The sequence below is a fragment of the Pristis pectinata genome, chromosome 37 (genome assembly GCF_009764475.1).
Source record: "Pristis pectinata isolate sPriPec2 chromosome 37, sPriPec2.1.pri, whole genome shotgun sequence".
In the NCBI taxonomy this organism is placed as follows: Eukaryota; Metazoa; Chordata; class Chondrichthyes; order Rhinopristiformes; family Pristidae; genus Pristis; species Pristis pectinata.
Window position 1 is genome coordinate 11,199,790 of NC_067440.1, and position 20,848 is coordinate 11,220,637.

Sequence of the window (20,848 nt, forward strand, 5' to 3'; positions counted from 1 at the left end):
GAGTGAAGGAGGGGAGGGAGGAGAAGAAGGGATGGAGGGAGGAGAGGGAGGGATGGAGGGAGGGGTAGAGTGAGGGAGGGGTAGTGTGAGGGGGAAGGAGGGATAGAGGGAGGAGGGGTAGTGTGAGGGAAGGGAAGGAGGGATAGAGGGAGGGAGGGGTAGTGTGAGGGAAGGGAAGGAGGGATAGAGGGAGGGAGGGGTAGAGTGAAGGAGGGATGGAGGGAGGGGTAGGGGGAGGGGAGGGAGTGGAGGGGAGAGAGGGGTAGAAGGAGGGAGTGGAGGGGAGAGAGGGGTAGGGAGGGAGGGGAGGGGAGATAGGGGTGGAGTGAGGGGAGGGGTGGAGTGAGGGGAGGGGGTAGAGTGAGGGGAGGGAAGGAGGGGTTGAGTGGGGGAGGGAGGGGTAGAGAGAGAGTGCGAGTAGAGGAGACCTATTCCTCTTTAATTCTGCTGCTGTATCTTGTGGTCTTCTGATAGTGTGGCCACCAGAAGCTACTTAAATACTCAGCGAGTTGTAACCTTCTGATTTCCCCTGCCCCGTTTGTTTTGCAGGCTATGACCAGAAGTTGGTATGGCGGAAGAGAAGAAGCTCAAGATCAGCAATACGCTGCTCCCCACGGAGTCCATGAAAGTCATCGCCGAGTCCATTGGGATCTCCCAGCTCTCTGAAGAAACGTGCCAAAGTTTGACCGAGGAGGTTAGCTACAGAATCAAGGAGCTGGCACAGGTAAACCAGCCTGAATATTGCCATCCAGGTGATGGCAAACACCCAGCTTGACGTGGACCCAGGAACGTTTTGAGGTCAGATGTGAAGGGAAAGGCACCTGAGGGGGAGAAAAAGGCGCAAGAGTAGGCCACTCAGCCCCTCAAGACTGTTCCGCCATTCAATATGACCATGGTCTATCTCCAGAATCAGGTTTATTATCACTGACTTAAGTTATGTGAAATTTGTTGTTTTGCGGCAGCAGTACAGTGCAAAGACATATGATTGTCATAAAATACAAAAACAAATAAATAGTGCAAAAAAAAGGAATAACAAGGTGGTTCATGGACCATTTGGAAATCTGATGACGGAGGGGAAGAAGCTGTTTCTGAATCGTTGTGTGGGTCTTCAGGCTCCTGTACCTCCTCCCCGATGGTGCGACAAGAAGAGGGCATGTCCCGGATGGTGGTGAGGGATGCCGCCTTCTTGAGGCACCCTCTTGAAGATGTCCTCGATGGTGGGGAGGGTTGTGCCTGTGATGCAGCTGGCTGAGTGTGCAGCCCTCTGCAGCCTAATGTACGTCTCCACACCAGGCTGTGATGCAACCAGTTAGAATGCTCTCCGCCGTACATCTGTAGAAAGTTGCAAGGGTCCAGGACATACCATCTTCTCGCTGCTACCATCGGAGAGGGGTAGAGATAGGCTGGGAAACTTTTCCTCGTAGCAGGATTGTCTAAAACTGGAGGGCATGGATTTAAGGTGATGGGTAAGAATGACCCGAGGAGAAAACTTTTTTCACCCAGAGGGTGATTTAATCTGGCGTTCACTGTCTGAGGGGTCAGTGGAGGCAGAGACTCTCACAACATTTAAGAAGTATCCATATCTGAATCCTACCGGATACTGAAAGGCCTGGATAGAGTAGACATGGAGAGGATGTTTCCCTCAGTGGGGGAGTCTGGGATCCGAGGGCACAGCCTCAGAATGAAGGGACGTCTCTTTAGAACTGAGACGAGGAGGAATTTCTTCAGCCAGAGGGCAGTGAATCTGTGGAATCCGTTGCCACAGAGGGCGGTGGAGGCCAAGTCATTGGGTGTATTTAAGGCAGAGATCGATAGGTTCTGGATTGTCGGGGGGGGGGAGGTGGTTAAGGGTTATGGCGAGAAGGCGGGAGGATGGGGTTGAGACAAAAAAATCGGCCATGATTAAATGGCGGAACAGACTCGATGGGCCGAATGGCCTAATTCTGCTCCTAATGAATGAGCCCTTGAATCGCTAAGGCATAGGAGGCGATGGTCCAAGTGCTGGGGAATGGGATTAGTAGACAGATGCTTGATGGATGCCCGTGATGGAGCTGGCTGAGTCTACAACACTCTGTAGCCTCTTGCGATCCTGTGCATTGGAGCCTCCATACCAGGCTATGAATGCTCTTCACCAAACATCAATAGAAATTTGTAAGAGTCCTCTGGTGACAGACTGAATCTCCTCAAACTCCTAAACAAAGTAGAGCCGCTGGCGTGCCTTCTTGTGTTGTGCCCCAGGCCTCATCTCTTTCCTGCCAATTCCCCTGAGCCAACAGTTCCCCAATCTTTTAAGTGTATCTCCCCCCACCTTTAAATAACCCCAATGATCTAGCCTCCACAACCGTCCAGAGAATTCCAGAGAAGAAGATCCTACACACCTCAGTTTTAAATGACTGTTCTCTTACCTTGCATTATATTAGTGACCGAGGGAGGAAATGCTGTTTATGTTGTAATTACCCATCACCTACTTGTCCTTCGATACCCCTCCCGGAGGAAGTGGTTCAGGCAGGTACATTAACAACATTAAAGACACTTTGACAAGGACATGGATCAGTCACGATCACATTGAATGGTGGAGCAGGTTCGAAAGGCCGACTCACATAGAGTCAAAGACTAATGCAGCACAGACCCTGGCCCTCAGCCCAACTGGTCCATGCCGGCCAACATTCCCATCTTAAACTTTGTCCCGTTTGCCTGTGTTTGGACCATATCCCTCTGAACCTTTCCTATCCAAGTGGCATAAATGTCATTGTACCTGCTCCTCTGGCAGCTCGGTTCCATATACTGACCACCCTCTGGGTGAAAATCTTTCCCCTCTCACCTTAAAACCTATGCCCTCTAGTTTTTAATTCCCCAACCCTGGGGGGAAAAAGGACTGTGTGCATTCACCCCATCTATGCCCCTCATGATTTTTTGTGCATGGAGCATATTAACCTGAAGGCATTACAAAGGTATGGATTCGATATGATCGCATAGACTGGACGACACTATGAGCATAAAGGAAGCCCTGTACTGGCTTTTTTTTTGTACTTTTTACATGTTTTTTTTAAAAGAATATAGATCTGATTTTTTTTTAGGTTGTTTTAGAAGAAGCAGAGAGCACCGGAGGGTCAGGATCGAACCTGGGTCACTGGAAACTATGAATCCATACAGAGATTACAACCGGAAAACAGGCCCATCAGCCCACTGAGTCCACGCTGACCCATCAACCACCCATTTACACTGATCCCATTTTATATCTCCCCAGATTCCACCACTCCACCACACACTGGGGGCGATTTACAGTGGCCAGTTAACCAATCAACCTGCTCGTCATTGGGTCTGGAGGGCTATGGGCCAAACGCAGGCAAATGGGACTAACTCAGATAGACATCTTGTTTCCCTGTAACCCATTCTCTCTCATGTACCCCTCAACACTCCCTGATTCTATCTACACACTAGGGACCAGTTTAACCCTCGGACCCAGCACACCATTGGGACGTGGGAGGAAACCGGAGTACCCAGGGGTAATGCATGCTGTCACAGGGAGAACATGCAAACTCCACACACACACAGCGACGGAGGTTGGGATCGAACCCAGGCTGCTGGACCTTTGAGGCAGCGGCTGTGCCATCATTACATGTTTCAATAAGATTACCCCTCATTCTTCTAAACTCCAAGGAATATAGATCTGATGTTTTAGCTGCTTTAGAAGACAGATTGAGTTCATTAGGGTTATATCCACCTACACACCGAGGAAGTTCTACCTGGAAGCTGCTGCTTTGGGAAGCCACCATCAAATAACGCTGACCCCAAGTCATCCCATCCTAAAGGCATAATTTTAACAGGAACCTCATGCACTTTGCTTCCCCTCTCACAGGATGCACTGAAGTACATGCACCATGGCAAGCGGAAGAAGCTGACCACAGTGGACATCGACTGTGCCTTGAAGCTGAAAATGTTGAGGTGAGCTGCCTCAGTGTAGTCAGGGGCAGTGGGTTCAGAATCAGGTTTATTATCACTGACTTACATGACGATGAATTTTGTTGTTTTGCAGCAGCGATGCTGCGCAAAGATGTAAAATTGCTATAAAATCACAAAACAAACATTCAAAAGGGTTCATGAACCGTTCAGAAATCTGGTATTGGTTTACTATTGTCACTTGTACAGAGGTACAGTGAAAAACTTGTCTTGCAAACCGATCGTACAGATCAATTTATCACACAGTGCAGTTACATTGAGTTAGTACAGAGTGCATTGAGGTAGTACAGGGTAAAAACAATAACAGTACAGAGTAAAGTGTCACAGCTACAGAGAAAGTGCAGTGCAATAAGGTGCAAGGTTAGGGTAGATGGTGAGGTCAGAGTCCATCTCATTGTATAAGGGAACCGTTCAATAGTCTTATCACAGTGGGGTAGAAGCTGTTCTTGAGCCTGGTGGTATGTGCCAGAGGTCGGGATCGAACCCAGGTCACTGGAGCTGTGAGGCAGCAGCTATACCAGCTGTGCCGCCATTGCCTGTTTCAATAAGATTACCCCTCATTCTTCTAAACTCCAAACAACATAGATCCGATATTTGAGGTGCTTTAGAAGACAGATTGAGTTGATTCCGGTTATATTCACCTGCACACAAGGGACAATTTACAATGGCCAATTAATCTACCGACCCCGCATGGCATTGGGATGTGGGAGGGAACTGGAGCACCTGGGAGAAACCCACACGGTCACGGAGAACGTGCAAACTACTCACACACACACACACACACACACACACACACACACACACACACACACACACACACACACACACACACACTCGCTCTCTCGCTCGCTCTCTCTCTCTCTCTCTCTCTCTCTCTCTCTCTCACCTGGGTCTCTGGTCCTTCCTTTAAACAAAAACAGTTCCCCCTGACCACGTGGGTTTTCCCTGGGTGCTCCGGCTCCCTCCCACATCCCAAAACGTGTGGGGTTGGTGGGTCAATTGGCTACTGTAAATTGTTCCCCTAGTGAGTGGGTGAGCGGTAGAATCTGCGAGGGTGGGTTATTGACGGGAATGTGGGGAGAATCAAATTAGGATTAATGGGAATGAGTGCATGGTAGTTGTCCGGGGGGCTGAAAGGCCCATGTCTGTGATATGTGAGTCTAGGGATTTGTTCTACCTGCCCCTTCCCCATGTCCCACCTTGCCCCTTCCCCATGTCCCACCTTACCCCTTCCAGTCTCCCACTGTAGCTGAGTCCCAGGCCCAGGTTGTTGCTGGTGAGGATGAAGCAGAGGGATGGGCAAGTGTGGCAGGTTAGCGGCGGGAATCCCTCGGGTGCGTGTAACCTGCTCGCTGTCCCGTTGCTTCCCCCCACCAGCCGCTGTACGGGTTCCACGCGCAGGAGTTCATCCCCTTCCGCTACGCCAGCGGAGGAGGCCGGGAGCTTCACTTCTATGAGGAGAAGGAGGTGGACCTCAGTGACATCATCAATACGCCCCTCCCTCGGGTACCACTGGACGTCTGCCTCAAAGGTAAGTGTTGGCCACCAGCTCCCCACTTTGTCTCCCTGGGGTCGAGCCCAATGTCAGCCTCCTCTCCTCTTCTGGTATACAGAACGTCATCGGCGGTGATGTGGAACTGGGTGGCAGGCACATGTTCTCATTGCAGTCACACACTGGTCAGCAGTAGACATACTGCTTCAGGGTCTTTGCAGGCTGGTTGGGCATGACATTGCAAGATGCTGGTTTATTTCGGTTCCCCCTTCCACCACCCCCCCACTTCCCCTTCTACCCCACCCACCCCCTCCTCCTCCCCCCACCCACCCCCCTCCTCCCTACCACCCCACCACCTCTTCCCCCCCCCATCTGATTCTGGTTCCGTCTGCCATGCACCTCTCCCCCAATGGTTCCCATTCTCAACTCCTGTACTTATCAGAGTCCAGCACTGGGAGCCCTTTGTGTTCCTGCTTATCTCCCTCCAGCAGCCATCTCCTGTCTTCACACTCCCCTCCTCCCACATCGCTCCATCTGTTTTTTTTTCCCCATTTACCCCTCTTTCTCTGTCTGCCTCCATCTCTAGCCTGCCACAGTCTCCCAACTCCACCCCTCCTCACCTCCCCTACCTGACACTACCTGCCCGTCATCGTACGCCCCTCCTCAGTCCACCAATCGCTCGGACTCCTGTCTCGCCACTCCCCTCCTTTTCATATGGGCCATCTCCACTCTCAGTCCTGGTGCAGGGCTTCCACCCGAAACGTCGACAATTCCTTTCCTCCCACAGTTGCCGCTCGACTTGCCGAGTCCCTCCAGCAGGTTGTTTGTTGCTGGTTTATTGCAAAATGGCTCTGATCTAATCTGTATGTTCAAGAAAATTGCTTTTTTGCACAATTTGGTAACAAGAACAAACAGGTTACAAGTAAACACAGTCCCTAGTTACATTCTGCTGTTCCCGGCAACAGCAAGCATACGAGTCTTCCGGTAGTCCTTAACACCACTCAGCCGTGACAGGCAAAGTCCGCCCAACCAGTCCAGGAAATGATCAGTTCTGATGAGAAAACAAGACGATGCTGTCACATCCCTCTCTGCCTTTCGTATCTAAATGTCTCTCCAGATACCCTTTAAATGTTGTAACTCTGTCTGCCTCCATCACCTCCTCTGGCAGCTCGTTCCAGATACTCACCATCCCCTGTGTGGAAAAACTTGCTCCTCAGGTCTCCTTTAAATTTCTCCCCTCTCACCGTAAACCTAGATTCCCGGCCCTGGGAAAAAGACTCTCTCTATCCTATCTTTGCCCTTCATAACTTTATAAACCTCCATAAGGTCACCCACACCTAGAGTTGGGCAAGAGCCCTGTGGCTCGCTTTGTCCTGAACGTACCCCCCTCACATTGTCCATGGAGGCTTGTCGGCAACGTCAGTGGGAGTTTCGTAGAACAGCACAGGAACGGGCCCTTCAGCCCATCATGTCTGTGCCAAACTAAACTGAATCCCTTCTGCCTGCACATGATTCATACCCCTCCATTCCCTGCCTGTTCATGGCCTGTCTAAATGCCTCTTGAACGCCACTATCCTATCTGCTTCCACCACTTCCCCTGGCAGCGTGTTCCAAGCACCTACTATGTGTAAAAGAAAAACAACCTTACCCCGCGCATCTCTTTTAAACTTACCCCCTCTCACCTTGAAGATATTCCCTGTGGTATTTGACATTTCTACCCTGGGAAAAAGACTCTGTCTACCCTATCTATGCCTCTCATAATTTTATAAACTACTTTCCTCAGCCTCTGATGCTCCAGAGAAAACAATCCAAGTTTGTCCAACCTGTCCTTATAGCTAATACTCTCTATTCCAGACAACATCCTGGTCAATCTCTTAGAGTAACAGAGTCATACAGCATTGAACCAGGCCCTTTGGCCTGACTGGTCCATGCCAACCAAGTTGCTCCTCTAAGCTAGTCCCATTTGCCTGCGTTTGGTGCACATCCCTCTCAACCTTTCCTATCCACGTACCTGTCCAAGTTCTTCTCCACCCTCTCCAAACCCTCCACATTCTCCTCTAGTGCAGTGACCGGAACTGCACACAATACTCCAAATGTGGCCTGACCAAAGTTTTATGTAACTGCAATGTGAGTTCCCAACTTTTAATCTCAACGCCCTGATCGATGAAGGCAAGCATGCCGCACGCATTGCTGTTGGTTATTCTGCAAGGGGAAGAATCATTTATACCCACATGCTCGAGCAATGGACTCCAGAGAGCATCAGGAGGGAAGGGGGAGATGGGCACCAACCAGACCTTAACCTCTTGCTATTTACCTTGCAGCCCATTGGCTCAGCATCGAGGGAGTGCAGCCTGCCATCCCAGAGAATCCACCACCTGGTAAGGCTTCTACATCTCTGACCGTTGCATGTTTGTTCGGGAAATACTTGTATCAGAAGGGGAATGGGAGCAGGCAGTCTGGTCGCTGCTTCACCTTTTAATAAGATCCTGACAGATCCTGTGTCTTGTCCATTTTATCACCCAATTCCCATTATCCCTGTGTTGCCTATAGCGGGGCTGTGGGATATGCCCAGCAGGTTAGGCTGTATGAATGAAGAGTGAGTGTTCCCAGCATTCTGGAAGTAGAAGGGGTTCAGCACCACAGTGGCTACTGCGTGTAGCTTCTACAGAATGCCGCACTCGCTTGCCCCGGCTATTCCAATAGCACCTCCCAAACCCAAACTCTTCAGCTGGGAAGGATGAGGGCAGCAAGCTCATGGAAGTGCCACCATCGGCAGGTTCTCCTCCTATCTTGGGAATAATCACTAATGGGATTAGAGGAAAAGTGAAAGGCTTTTCCCTCGCCCTCGGGGTTGGAGATCTGCTGAAACCCACTGCCTTACGAGTGTGATGGAGGCAGAAGTCCTCATGCTGGAAACACTCAGCAGGTCTGGCAGCGTCTGCGGAGAGAGAAACAGTTCCCGTTTTGGGTCAGAATTGGGAAAGGGGAGGAAACAAATTAAACTCTGCATGGATTTGAAGAGACAGGATTGGGAGGTACGAATGGGCTGGGTAGCTGTTTTTGGCCATCAGGATGACCTGAATGGCCAAATCTTGCTGTGTGATGTTTTTACCCTAAATCTTAAATGTGCCTGGGTTGAATCAAAAAACAGAAAATGCCAGGAAAACACTCAGCAGGTCGGGCAGCATCTGTGGAGAGAGGAACAGTTAATGTTTCGGGTCAGGAGCTGGGGAAGGGAGAGAACAAGTTGGGTTTCAGTCGCAGAGAAGGTGTGGGGTGGATGGGTAGAACAAAGGGAACGTCCCTGATGGGGTGAAACCAACTGAGTTCACATCACCATTAGGAATTTACTTCTTCTTACCTTGGCTCCATCCTTCCTTTCCCCGTTCCACCCCCTCCCCCTCTACACCTCCATCCCTCATCTGGAGGGTCTGAGGGCTCTCTGCTTCTTCCATGAACAGAGGCCCAACCAGCTCCCTTCCACCAACACACACATTCACCTGACTGAACTTGCCTGATCCCACCTGTTGTTATAATTCATTTGGTCTCACCCTATTGGAGATATTTCCTTTGCTGCTCCCCCACCTTCTACGGAAAGCCAACTTTGTTTTTGTAAGCTCGACATTCTGATGAAGAGTCTCCAACCTGAAATGTTAATTCTGTCTTCCTTCTCCACAGTTGCTACCAGACCTGTGGAGTATTTCCAGCATTTTCTGTTTTTGTTTCAGATTTATAGCACCTGGACTTTCATGCACAAGTTGTTTAGTCCCTCAATTAATTTGCAAGCGATGGTCCTTCTCCTGCTAACATCCGCTCTTGTGCATGCCGACCTGTTCCGCTTCAGTTTCCTTGTTGGTTATATCACAGGTCTTCACAATGGAATCTGCTCACTGATATTTGATTTTGCTTCCCCCCACTCCCCCTCTTCCCCCTCCCCCCTCTCTGCCCCTCTCTCTCTCTCTCTGCCCCTCTCTCTCTCTCTCTGCCCCTCTCTCTCTCTCTCTCTCTCTCTCTCTCTCTCTCTCTCTCTCTCTCTCTGCCCCCGATCTCTCGCTCGCTCTCTCTTCCCCTCCCTCTAATCTCTCTCCCTCTCCTCAGCCCCTAAAGAGCAGCAGAAGGTTGAGTCTACCGAGCCACTGAAGGTCATCAAACCAGGACAGGAGGAGGAAGGTCAAGCGAAAGGCAAAGGTCAAGGGACCACGGCCACCGACAGCAAAGGTCAGGATGTCTATGCCTGGGCTCCAGGTCAAAGAGCAGCCATTATTTCAGTGCACCAGACCTAACCCAGGGTGAATGTGAACTTTTAGGGGAGCAAAATTGTAAATTATGAACTCAAAGCAAATGAAGTTAATCCTGGAGAAGCGCAGCTTTATTCTCTCTGGTCCCTCTGTTCATCTGCACATCCCACCCCTCCGGACACAGGATTCAGACCACTTTGGATCTCATCTGGATGCACCCGCACCAAGGCCAGTGTTGGTTACGACTGCCCTCTCCCACACCTATTATAATTTCACAGTCAGAGTCAGAGAGAGAGAGCACAGAAACAGGCCATTCTGTCCACTGCGTCCATGCCGACCTCTTTGCCCATCTACACTACTTCTATTTACTTGCACTAGGACTGTATCCCTCTCTGCCTTGCCTATTTAAGTGTCGGTCTAAAGGCCTCTTAAACTGACTATCTGACTCCACCATCTCCTCTGGCAGCACCTTCCAGATATAAACCACTCTCTGTGTAAATTTGCCCCTCAGATCCCCTTTAATACTCCGTCCTCTCACTTTAAACCTATGCCCGTTGTTTTTGATACCCTTATCATGGGGAAAAAGATTCTGACTACCTATGCTGTCTGCGCATCTTCTATCAGGTCTCCCCTCAGCCCCCGCCGCTCCAGAGAAAACAACCCAAGTTTGTCCAACCCCTCCTCATAGCTCATGCCCTCTAATCCAGGCAGCATCCTGGTGAACCTCTTCTGCACCCGCTCCAAAGCCTCCGCATCCTTCCTACAATGAGGCGACCAGAGTTGAAAGCAATACTCCAGATGCGGCCTAACCAACGTCTTACAAAGCTATAACATACGTTCCTGGGTCTTGAATTCGATGCTTCGACTAATAAAGGCAAGCATGCCATACGCCACCTTTACCACCCTTTCAACCTGCGCAGCCACTTTCAGGGAGTCGCTGTAGGTCAGATGGGTAAGGATGGATAAAATACCTCCCTTGAGGACAATAATTGATCTTCCCTCCACAGGTAAAGACAAGAAGAAATCTCTGCTGGATGGTGGTGTAATGAAACTGAAGCCAAGGACCACACACGAGCTCTCAGTGGAGCAGCAGCTGTATTACAAGGAGATAACCGAGGCGTGCGTCGGGTCCTGTGAGGCCAAAAGAGCAGTAAGATCTTGCGCTTAGAAATGAAAACCATTGGGTTTTACGATCAGTTTGTCGTTTTTCCTCGAGAGGTGACCGCTTCCTTCATTATCTCCCACAGGAGGCATTGCAGAGCATAGCCACGGACCCTGGCTTGTACCAGATGCTGCCTAGGTTCAGCACCTTCATCTCCGAAGGGGTGAGGCTCCTCATTTTGCCCCTGATCATGGTCTCTTAAGGTTTTAAGCGGGCAGACGGTGATGGTGGCTGACTCCTAAGCTCAGCCTAGGGGTAAGGTAGCAATAAATCCCCTAGGGAATTTGGGAGAAAATTCCTCCCCCCTGTATATGGTGGAACTCTCCTGTGGGATAAACAAGATGAATCCATAGAGAGATACAGCCTAGAAACAGGCCCTTCGGCCCACAAGTCTGTGCTGACCCATCATCACCCATTTACACTGATCCCATTTTATTCTCCCCACATTCCCATCAGTTCCCTCCAGATTCCACCACTCATCCACACACTGGGGGCAATTTACTGTGGCCAGTTAACCAATCAGTCCGCATGTCGTTGGGTCTAGAGGGATATGGGCCAAACGCAGGCAAATGGGACTAACTCAGATAGACATCCTGTTTCCCTGTAACCCATTTTCTCTCTCACGCCGCCCTTCAACACTCCCTCATTCTACCCACACACTAGGGACCAATTAACCCTCGGACCCTGCACGTTGTTGGGACATGGGAGGAAACCAGAGCATCTGGGGGAACTCACATGGCCATAAGGAGAACATGCAAACCACACACACACACACACACACACACACACACACACACACACGTACGTCAGGATCACATGTTTCAATAAGATTACCACTCATTCTTCTAAACTCTAAAGGACAAAGATCCAATTTTTGAGCTGCTTTAGAAGACAGGTTGGGTGATTAGGGTTATATTCACCCACACACTGGGGGCAATTCACAGTGGCCAATTAACCCACCGACCCCGCACATCGTTGGGATGTGGGAGGGAACCGGAGCACCTGGGGGAAACCCAAACAGGCATATGGAGAAGGTGCAAACGACAGACATGCAAGCAGACGTACGGGCACGCAGACAGACACAGACATGCACATGTACACACATGCACACACAGAGCGCCAGAGGTCAGGATCGAACCAGGGGGTCTCTGGAGCTGTGAGGGAACAGCTCTACTAACTATAGAAGTGAATGGAAGGAGCTGAGCATAAATACAGGCACACAGCTGGTGGGCTGAATGGCCTGCTTCTTTGCTCATTAAAATTTGTGATCTATTAAACCACAAGATTCTGAGGGGAATTGACAGGGTTGATGCTGAGAGGATGCATGGGGAACCTAGAGTTCTTTCCCACCTTGCCCTAAACCTATACTGTCTTGTTCTTGATTCCCCAACCCTGGGAAAAAGACTGTGCATTCAGACATGGTGGGTCAAAGGGCCAGTCCCAATAGTCTGTGTAAAGAGATGTTTTATTCCTAGTTAATGGTCTCCTCTGCCGCCTGGAGTCTTTCTGAGTTTCTGTGCTTTCCATATTTCCCCAGGTACGAGTGAACGTGGTGCAGAATAACCTGGCCCTCCTGATCTATTTGATGCGGATGGTGAAAGCCCTAATGGACAATCCTACACTTTACCTGGAGAAATACGTGAGTGTCACCCTATTCTCCGTTCGCCAGTGTACGTGCTTGCAGTTAAGTGGAGGCCCTCACCATAATGTGCCCCAAAGCATTCACTGGAGCGGTGGAGGCTGAGGGGGCCCCAATAGAGGTGTACAAAAGTAGGTGGAATAGATAGGGTGGGCGGTAGGAATCTCTTTCCCTTGGTGGAGGTTTCTGAAACAAGAGGGCAGACGTTTGAGATGGGAGATTTTAGAGGGGATCTGAGGGATTTTCTTTCCCCGCACGGAGTGGTTGGAATCGAACACGCTGCCTGGGAAGGATGTGAGAGAAGAAAGTAGGCAAGAACTTGAACCTCCAAGGCATAGAAGGCTATGCACCAAATGTGGGCAGATGGGCTAGTACAATGACTAGCATGGATGTGGTGGGCTGAAGGGCCCATTTCTATGCTGTACAGCTCTTATGACTGAAAGTTCTGATGCTTCAGTACCTTGAAGTCACTGTTGCAGTGTAGGAAACGCAGTGACTGAGGTGAACCAAGTACCATAATTGAGGTAAATGAGCAAAGTATTCTATTAGCGATAATGCTGAGAGAATGGACAACAGAGAGGAGTGGTTCAGTGCTCACAGCCAGCCTGCCCATTCATTACGTGTTTGGTTGAGTTGAACTTAACTTGGGAGAGTGCTTAATTCCCAACATGTTTGGATTTTGCAGAAACCACTGGATTTTGGGGAAATCCACCGCACTTGAGGTTGGAAATTCCAGCAACTGCTTCTTGCTTGGAGAATTAGGAGAGGTTTAGAGTGCTATGGGCCAAACACAGGTAGATGGGACCAGCTCGCTGGGCAACACAGTCGGAATGAACAAGTTGGGCTGAAGGGCCCATTTCTGTGCTGTTTGACTCTATGGCTCTAATTAATAACCTGCATATATAAAAATCCTTGAACACAAGGCAGATAGCGCATAATCAATAACGATTCAGTACCAGGTATTACAACAGTGTCCAAGTAAAGTAGGAGCATCTTAAAGGAGGAATGGAGGGTTTAGCAAGGTGTCCAGTCACGGAGGGTGAGGTGATTGTGGGGGATGATCTGGAAGATTATGTAGTTGAGGGGTTGGAGAGAGAGGCAGTGCAGGACTTTTATGCTGGATAAATTCCAAGTGGAAAGGACTGGATGTGTGATTCCCCTTTAATAACCGTTTGGTCTTTCATTCTCTCTTGCCGCATTCACTCGCTCCCTCCCTCCAGCTGCACGAGCTGATCCCGGCGGTGGTGACGTGCATCGTGAGCAGGCAGCTGTGCCTCCGGCCAGATGTGGACAACCACTGGGCGCTGAGGGATTTTGCTGCCCGCCTCATGGCGCAGATCTGCAAGAACTTCAGCACCACCACCAACAACATTCAGTCCCGCATCACCAAAACCTTCACTAAGGTAAGTGCTCCCCCTCATTGCCTTGTGCTTTTGTTTCAGTAGAAGTGTCCATCCCTCGTGGGTGGCTAGAGTCAAAGTCAAGTTTATTGTCATCTGCACAAGTCCATGTGTGCACAGCTGCAATGAAAAACTTACTTGCAGCAGCATCACAGGCACATAGCATCAGATAAGCAGCATTCAAAAGGAAAAAGATAAACACAATTTTTACAAGAAAGAACACAATTAGAATAAAAGCAAAGTGGTCATAGTGTTGCTATACTGAGGTAGTGATTAGGGTTGTGCCGGTTGGTTCAAGAACCGAATGGTTGAAGGGAAGTCGCTGTTCTTCAACCTAGTGGGACTTCAGGCTTCTGTACCTCCTGCCCAATGGGAGCTGCGAGATGACGGCATGGCCCAGATGGTGAGGATCTTTGATGATAGACGCTGCCTTCTTGAGGCAGTGCCTCCTGCAGATACTCCCGATGGTGGGGAGGGATGTGCCTGTGATGTATTGGGCTGAGTCCACCACTCTCTGCAGCTTCTTGTGTTCCTGCCGTCCCAGACCATGACACAACCAGTCAGGATACTTTCAACAGTACCTCTGTAGAAGTTTGTTCGAGTGTTTGGTGATAAGGCTCTTGTGTGAAGCGAGAGGGTCAAGGAGATACTTGCGGTGGGGAACAGCATTCCTATTGGCTGGACTATGTATCTTCCCTTCAATTTGCTACTGGCTGTGGCTTACATATGACGGTGCTGGGATGGCCACTTCACCCTTGGTTTGGTGGCCTCCTAGTGATACAGCCGGGGAGGTGAGATGGCTTACATGGCAAGTGAATGTAATGCTCCACATTCAGAGGCTTTTCCAGTTCGCTTTCGGTGTGTGGTTGTCACTGGCGGGGCAAGCACCTAGTCTCCATCTCCAGTCGCCCTTAAACTACGCAGTTAGGACTCAACGAAACTGGTGGGTCTGGAGTCCCCTTGGGCCAGGCTGGGCAAGGACAACCTTCCCCTATATTGGTGTTGGTTTATTATTGTCACACTTACCGAGATACAGTGAAAAGCTTTTGTTTTGCATGCCATCTGGACAGATCATTCCATACGTAAGTACATCGAGGTACTAAAAAGAAAACAGAATGCGGAATAAGTTGTTGCAGTTACAGAGAACGTGCAGTGGCAGGTAGACAATTAAAGTGCAAGAGCCATGGCGAGGTAGGTCGGGAGATCAATGGAAGGATGTGGATCACGTGCAGGCAGAAGAGATTTAGTTTAATTTGGCGTCGTGTTGGGTGCAGACGTCATGGGCTGAAGGGCCTTTCCCTGTGCTGTACTGTTCTGTCTTCTGAGAGATTTTGAGTTCATCTTTTAGCATTTGAGAGATCCGTTCAAGAGTCTGATAACAGTGGGATAGAAGCTGTCCTTGAGTCTGATGGTACATGTTCTCAAGCTTTTGTATCTTCTGCCCGATGGGAGGGGGGAGAAGAGAGAATGACCAGGGTAGGAGTGGTCCCTGATTATTGGTATTGGTTTATTATTGTCACTTGTACCGAGGTACAGGTCAATTCATTACACAGTGCAGTTACATTGAGTTAGTACAGAGTGCATTGATGTAGTACAGGTAAAAACAATAACAGTACAGAGTAGAGTGTCACAGCTACAGAGGAAGTGCAGTGCAGGTAGACAATAAGGTGCAAGGTCATAACAAGGTAGGTCGTGAGGTCAGAGTCCATCTGATCGTATAAGGGAACCGTTCAATAGTCTTATCACAGTGGGGTAGAAGCTGTCCTTGGGCCTGGTGGTACGTGCCCTCAGGCTCCTGTATCTTCTACCTGATGGAAGAGGAGAGAAGAGGGGATGACCCGAAAAGGTGGGGTCTTTGATTATGCTGGCTGCTTCACCAAGGCAGCAAGAGGTATAGACAGAGTCCATGGAGGGGAGGCTGGTGTCCGTGATGGACTCCACTTTGTGTTGACTGCCTGACCTTGTTTAATCGGACTCCCTACGGTGTTGCAGGTCTTGTCGTGTCGCTCGGCACTTCCAGAGTCTATCCTAGCGTGAGAGGTCAAGCGTTACAATTGAATGTACTTATTGTGACACAGGAGGCCATTTGGCCCATCAGGTCCCTGTCAGCTCCCAGCATTGGAAAACTCCAGATGTTACGAAATCTGAAACCGTCAGAGAATCCCATTCCACTTCTTTGCCTGTAGCTCTGCATCTTAATATCTCAAGCTTGCCCATCCACTCCCCTTTGATTCTTTTACCGCCTACCAACACTAAGTAGCAACTTATAGTATCTGGGTTAATTGGACCTGTGCGTCTGTGTGTTGTTGGGATGTCACTCTCACGCATACGAGTTATTATTACTGACTTATATCGTGTGAAATTTTGTGGCAGCAGTACAGTGCAAAGACATAAGTTACAAAAATAAATAGTGCAATAAAACAAGATTGGGTTTATGAACTGTTAAGAAATCTGATGGCGGAGGGGAAGAAGCTGTTCCTAAATCGTGGAGTGTGGGTCTTCAGGCTCCTGTACCTCCTCCCTGGTGGTAGTAATGAGAAGAGGGTATGTCCTGGGTGGTGAGGGTCGCCGCCGCCTTGAGGCGCCGCCTCTTGAAGATGTCCTCGATGGAGGGGAGGGTTGTGTCCGTGATGGAGCTGGCTGAGTCTACAACCCTCTGCAGCCTCTTGCGATCCTGGGCGTTGGAGCCTCCATACCAGGTGGTGATGCAACCAGTCAGAATGCTCCCCACCGCACATCTGTAGAAATTTGTAAGTCTTTGGTGACGTACCCAAAAGCATCTGGAGCCCTCTGTACTCTACTTATCTGCAACCTCTTCCCCGATCAGCGCAGTTCTTGAGCCTGCTCCGTTTAGCTTTCTCTGCATAACCTGGCCTTTCCTGTCTGATTTCAGAGCTGGTTGGACGATAAAACCCCCTGGACTACCCGGTACGGTTGCATCGCTGGGTTGGCGGAACTTGGCCACGACGTAAGTGTTCCCTTAAAAACCTACCAGAAAAAGTCGGCTCAGCCCCTGGGGAGCATGACACCTTGGGCTGTGTATCTCCAGAGACTTGAGTCCTTACCTATTCTAAACCTTAAAATGTCTCCAAAATTAGTTCACTAGGATATATGCATGGAGGTGCACACTGTACGTGCAATTATTCCCAAATTCTCTTCCGTTTATCTCACTATTTTTCATCTGCCCCCTCAGCTTTATTAAGATTAACAAGAAAGTGACCAAAGTGCCAGATTCGCACCCCAGTTATTTTAACTTGCGGGACCTGGACCAGCATTTACTGCCCATTCCTAACTGCCCCTTGAGAAGGTAAGGGTGAGCTGCCTCCTCGAACCGCTGCAGTCCTTCTGGTGAAGGATCTCCCACGGTGCTGGTGGGAAGGGAGTTCCGGGATTTAGACCCAGTGACGGTGAAGGAACAGCGAGATGGTTCCAAGTCGGGATGGTGTGTGACTGGGAGGGGAACCTGCAGGTGGTGGTATACCCCTGCTGCCCTTGTCCCTCCTAGTGGTAACAGCCCTGGGTTTGTGAGGTGCTGTTGGAGCAGCCTGGGAGAGTGTGTTTAGTAGACGGTGCACACTGCAGCCACATCTCCTCCGTCTGGAGCTCTCCGGTTGACCAAACTCCCTCCCAAACAGGTAATCAAGACTCTGATTATCCAGAGGTTGCAGATAGAAGGTGAGCGGATCCGAGTGGTGCTGGACGGACCGGTCGTCAGCAACATCGACAGGATAGGAGCTGACCACGTACAGAGTTTACTGCTGGTAAGTAAGCCCAGATGGAACTGGGTTTTGTGTTGGCCAAGCCTCCTGAGATAGGGTCAGCAGAAAGACAAAGGACTCCGTGCTCACAGATACAATAAAGGCTCTTAGATAAGCACCTGAATGTGCAGAGAATGGAGGGATATGGACGTTGTGTAGGGAGAAGGGATTAGTCAGGCGTTTAATCAGTTCAGCACACCATCGTGGGCCAAAGGGCCTGTTCCTGTGCTGTACACTTCTCTGTTCTAACCAAAGGAGCTTCCCCCCATCCCCCACCCCAACCCAACCCATCCCATCCCACCCCACTCCCATCCCATCCCACCCCACCCCCATCCCATCCCACCCCACCCCCATCTCTGTAAAAACACCCCCACACTCCTACCTCTGTAACCCCCTCCCTCCCTCCCTTACACCCCTCCCTGTCTCTGTAACCCCCCCTCCCTCCCCTACACCCCTCCCTGTCTCTGTAACCCCCCCCACCGGCCTCTGCCTGTCCTAGCTCTGCGAAGGAGCTGTCTGGTTAGTCCCACTCCCCCGGCTCTTTCCCTTCACCCCTACATATTTATGTCTTTCCAATCGTTGATCCAGCTCCTTGTTAAAAGTTGCTGCTGGACTGGACCTGCCTCCCCCTGGCCTTTCATGTAGTGCAGTCCGCAGCTCAAGGACTCGCTGAGCGAGGAGAGCTCCTCCTCCCCTCCGTCACTTTTCCCAGTTAATGCAAGTCTCCGTCCTGTTTCTGCCAGTGGGAAACCTTTCTCCTGACCCAGCCAGTCACTGTTTGTCACCATTTCAAGCATCTGTTTGTTGAACCTCTACTTGTTTCAAGGACAACACTCCCAGCATGTCCAATGTCCCACATCCTGCTTCTCCTGATAAATCCCTCTGGCGTCTCCTCCAACATTCTTCCTGAAATCCCCTGCACTGGAAGCCCTCTCTGGTTGAAGCCCCACACACACAAAATGCTGGAGGAACTCAGCAGGTCAGGCAGCATCTATGGAGGCAAATAAACAGTCGACATTTCAGATCGAGTCCCTTCGTCGGGACTGGAAAGGAAGAGGGCAGAAGCCAGGATAAAAGGGTGGGGAGGAGCATGAGCTGGAAGGTGATGGGTGAGCCGGGGGAAGAAGGTAGGCGGGTGGGAGGGGCATGGGGAAGAAAGGGAATGATGCAAGAGGCTGAGAGGTAGAAGAGGCAGAGGGCTGAAGAAGGAGGAATCCGGTAGGAGAGGACAGGAGACCATGGAATAAAGGGAAGGAGGTGGGGAATAGGAGGGAGGTAGTAAGCAGGTCATGAGGGTGGGGGAGAGGAAAGAAGGGGTGAGTGGGGTCACAGGAATGAGGGAAAATGGGAGGGGGAAGTGGGGGGGAAAGACAGGTTGGTGCCCAAGACCTGATTCATGAAGGTTGGCGACTCTTAATTTAGAAAAGAAATGAATCTATTGGGCTTAACGGGGCCGCGCTGGTCTTTGAAAGAGTTCTCCAAGTAACGACACACTCTCTGCTCTGGAATAGGAGCAGGAGTGGGCCACTCAGCCCTTCTTTCCTGCTGGCCTATTCAGTAAGATGGCTGATCGGATAGTGGCCTTGCCTGCCTGTCCATAACCCCCCTCGATTCCACTACAAACTTAAAAACTTGACCACCTTGGCCTTGAATGTATCCACAGCTAGTAGAGATTTCCAAAGATCCACTACCCTTAACTTAACTAAAGCTGTTGTCCCCTAGTTCTAGATTCCCTTGCTGGGGGAAACCATCCTCTCTACATCCACAAGTCAATCCCCCTTAGAATCTTAATAAGGTCACCTCATTATTCTCAACTCCATTGACTACAGACCCAACCTGCTCAACCTTTCATTTAAGACAACCCATTATTCCAGGAATCAACCCAGTAACTGTCCTCAGTGCAAGAATAGTTGTACAAGCTGCTGGTGCAGTTGTACAAGGTGCCAGTGAGGCCGTATTGTGCTCAGTTTTGGTCACCCTGCTATAGGAAAATAGATTTACAATAAAATAAACTTACAAGGATGTTGTCAGGACTCAAGAGTGAGTTATAGGGAGAAGTTGGACAGGCTGGGACATTTTTCCCTTGGAGCATAGGAGACGGGTGAGATGTATAAAATCATGAGGAGCATAGACAGGGTGAATGCACTCAGTCTTCTTCCCAGGGTTAGGGAATCAAGAACGAGAGGGCAGAGGTTTAAGGTGAGAGGGGAAAGATTTAATAGGAACTTGAAGGGCAACTTTTTTTTTTACACAGGGTGGTGAGTATATGGAATGAGCTGCCAGAGGAAGCTGTTGAGGCAGGTACAATAACAACTTTTGAAAGACCCTTGGACAGGTACACGGATAGGAAAGGTTTGGAGGGATATGGGCCAATTGCTGGCAGATGGGACTAGCTTATATGGGTGCCTTGGTCAGCATGGACCAGTTGGGCCGAAGGACCTGTTTCCATGCTGATGACACTATAACTATGACTGTATCATCCCACCTAAAATAAAGCAGCCTAAACTGTACAATTTTATTGCTTTTCCCTTGTATTACCTCGATGTACTGATGTGATAAAATGATCTGTATAGATGGCACGCAAAACAAAGTTTTCCACTGTACTTCAGTACATGTGACAACAATAAACCGATTTACCAAATTTACTAGCCCCTTTGTAATGAAGTCTGTTTGCCCTTGGAATTACCAGCTGTACTCACGCACTAAGTTTGTCTTTTGTGTATGATGGTCCCACACTTGGTTCCCTCCCACGTATTTTCCCAATGCCCTCAGGGAGAATTGACGTTGAATCTGCTGCCATCTCCCCTTCCTTCCTTCCTTTGCATTGTTTCTTTTCCAGAAACACTGCGCGCCCGTCGTGGCGAAGGTTCGCTCGCCTCCGGACAACCAGGAGTCCTACAAGACAGACTACGGCTACCTGGGCCCCATGCTGTGCACTCACGTGGTGAAGGCTCGTGCGCAGGCAGCTATGCAGGCGCAGCAGGTGAACAGGACCACACTGACCATCACGCAGGTAAGGCGCAACAACTGCGGGCAGCCCAGTGGCGCAGCGGATAGAGCCGCTGCCTCACAGCTCCAGAGACCTGGGTTCGATCCTGACCTCCGGGGTTGTGTGTGTGTGGAATTTGCACGTTCTCCCTGTGTGCTCTGGTTCCCTTCCACATCCCAACGACGTGCGGGTCGGTGGGTTAATTGGCCG

At 50.0% G+C, this 20,848-nt stretch overlaps 1 protein-coding gene across 1 annotated transcript in view; it reads left to right on the forward strand.

Moving 5' to 3' along the window:
* The window catches only part of taf6 (TAF6 RNA polymerase II, TATA box binding protein (TBP)-associated factor), a 36,292-nt gene that overhangs the window by 1,435 nt on the left and 14,009 nt on the right, over nt 1-20,848 (forward strand). The window contains 12 exon segments of the mRNA XM_052044560.1: nt 550-724; nt 3,860-3,958; nt 5,338-5,491; nt 7,774-7,830; nt 9,551-9,670; nt 10,698-10,840; nt 10,938-11,015; nt 12,390-12,491; nt 13,712-13,894; nt 16,785-16,859; nt 17,527-17,652; nt 20,489-20,662. Of these exon segments, the coding sequence (XP_051900520.1) occupies nt 569-724; nt 3,860-3,958; nt 5,338-5,491; nt 7,774-7,830; nt 9,551-9,670; nt 10,698-10,840; nt 10,938-11,015; nt 12,390-12,491; nt 13,712-13,894; nt 16,785-16,859; nt 17,527-17,652; nt 20,489-20,662 (1,467 nt within the window). The 5' untranslated portion in view covers nt 550-568.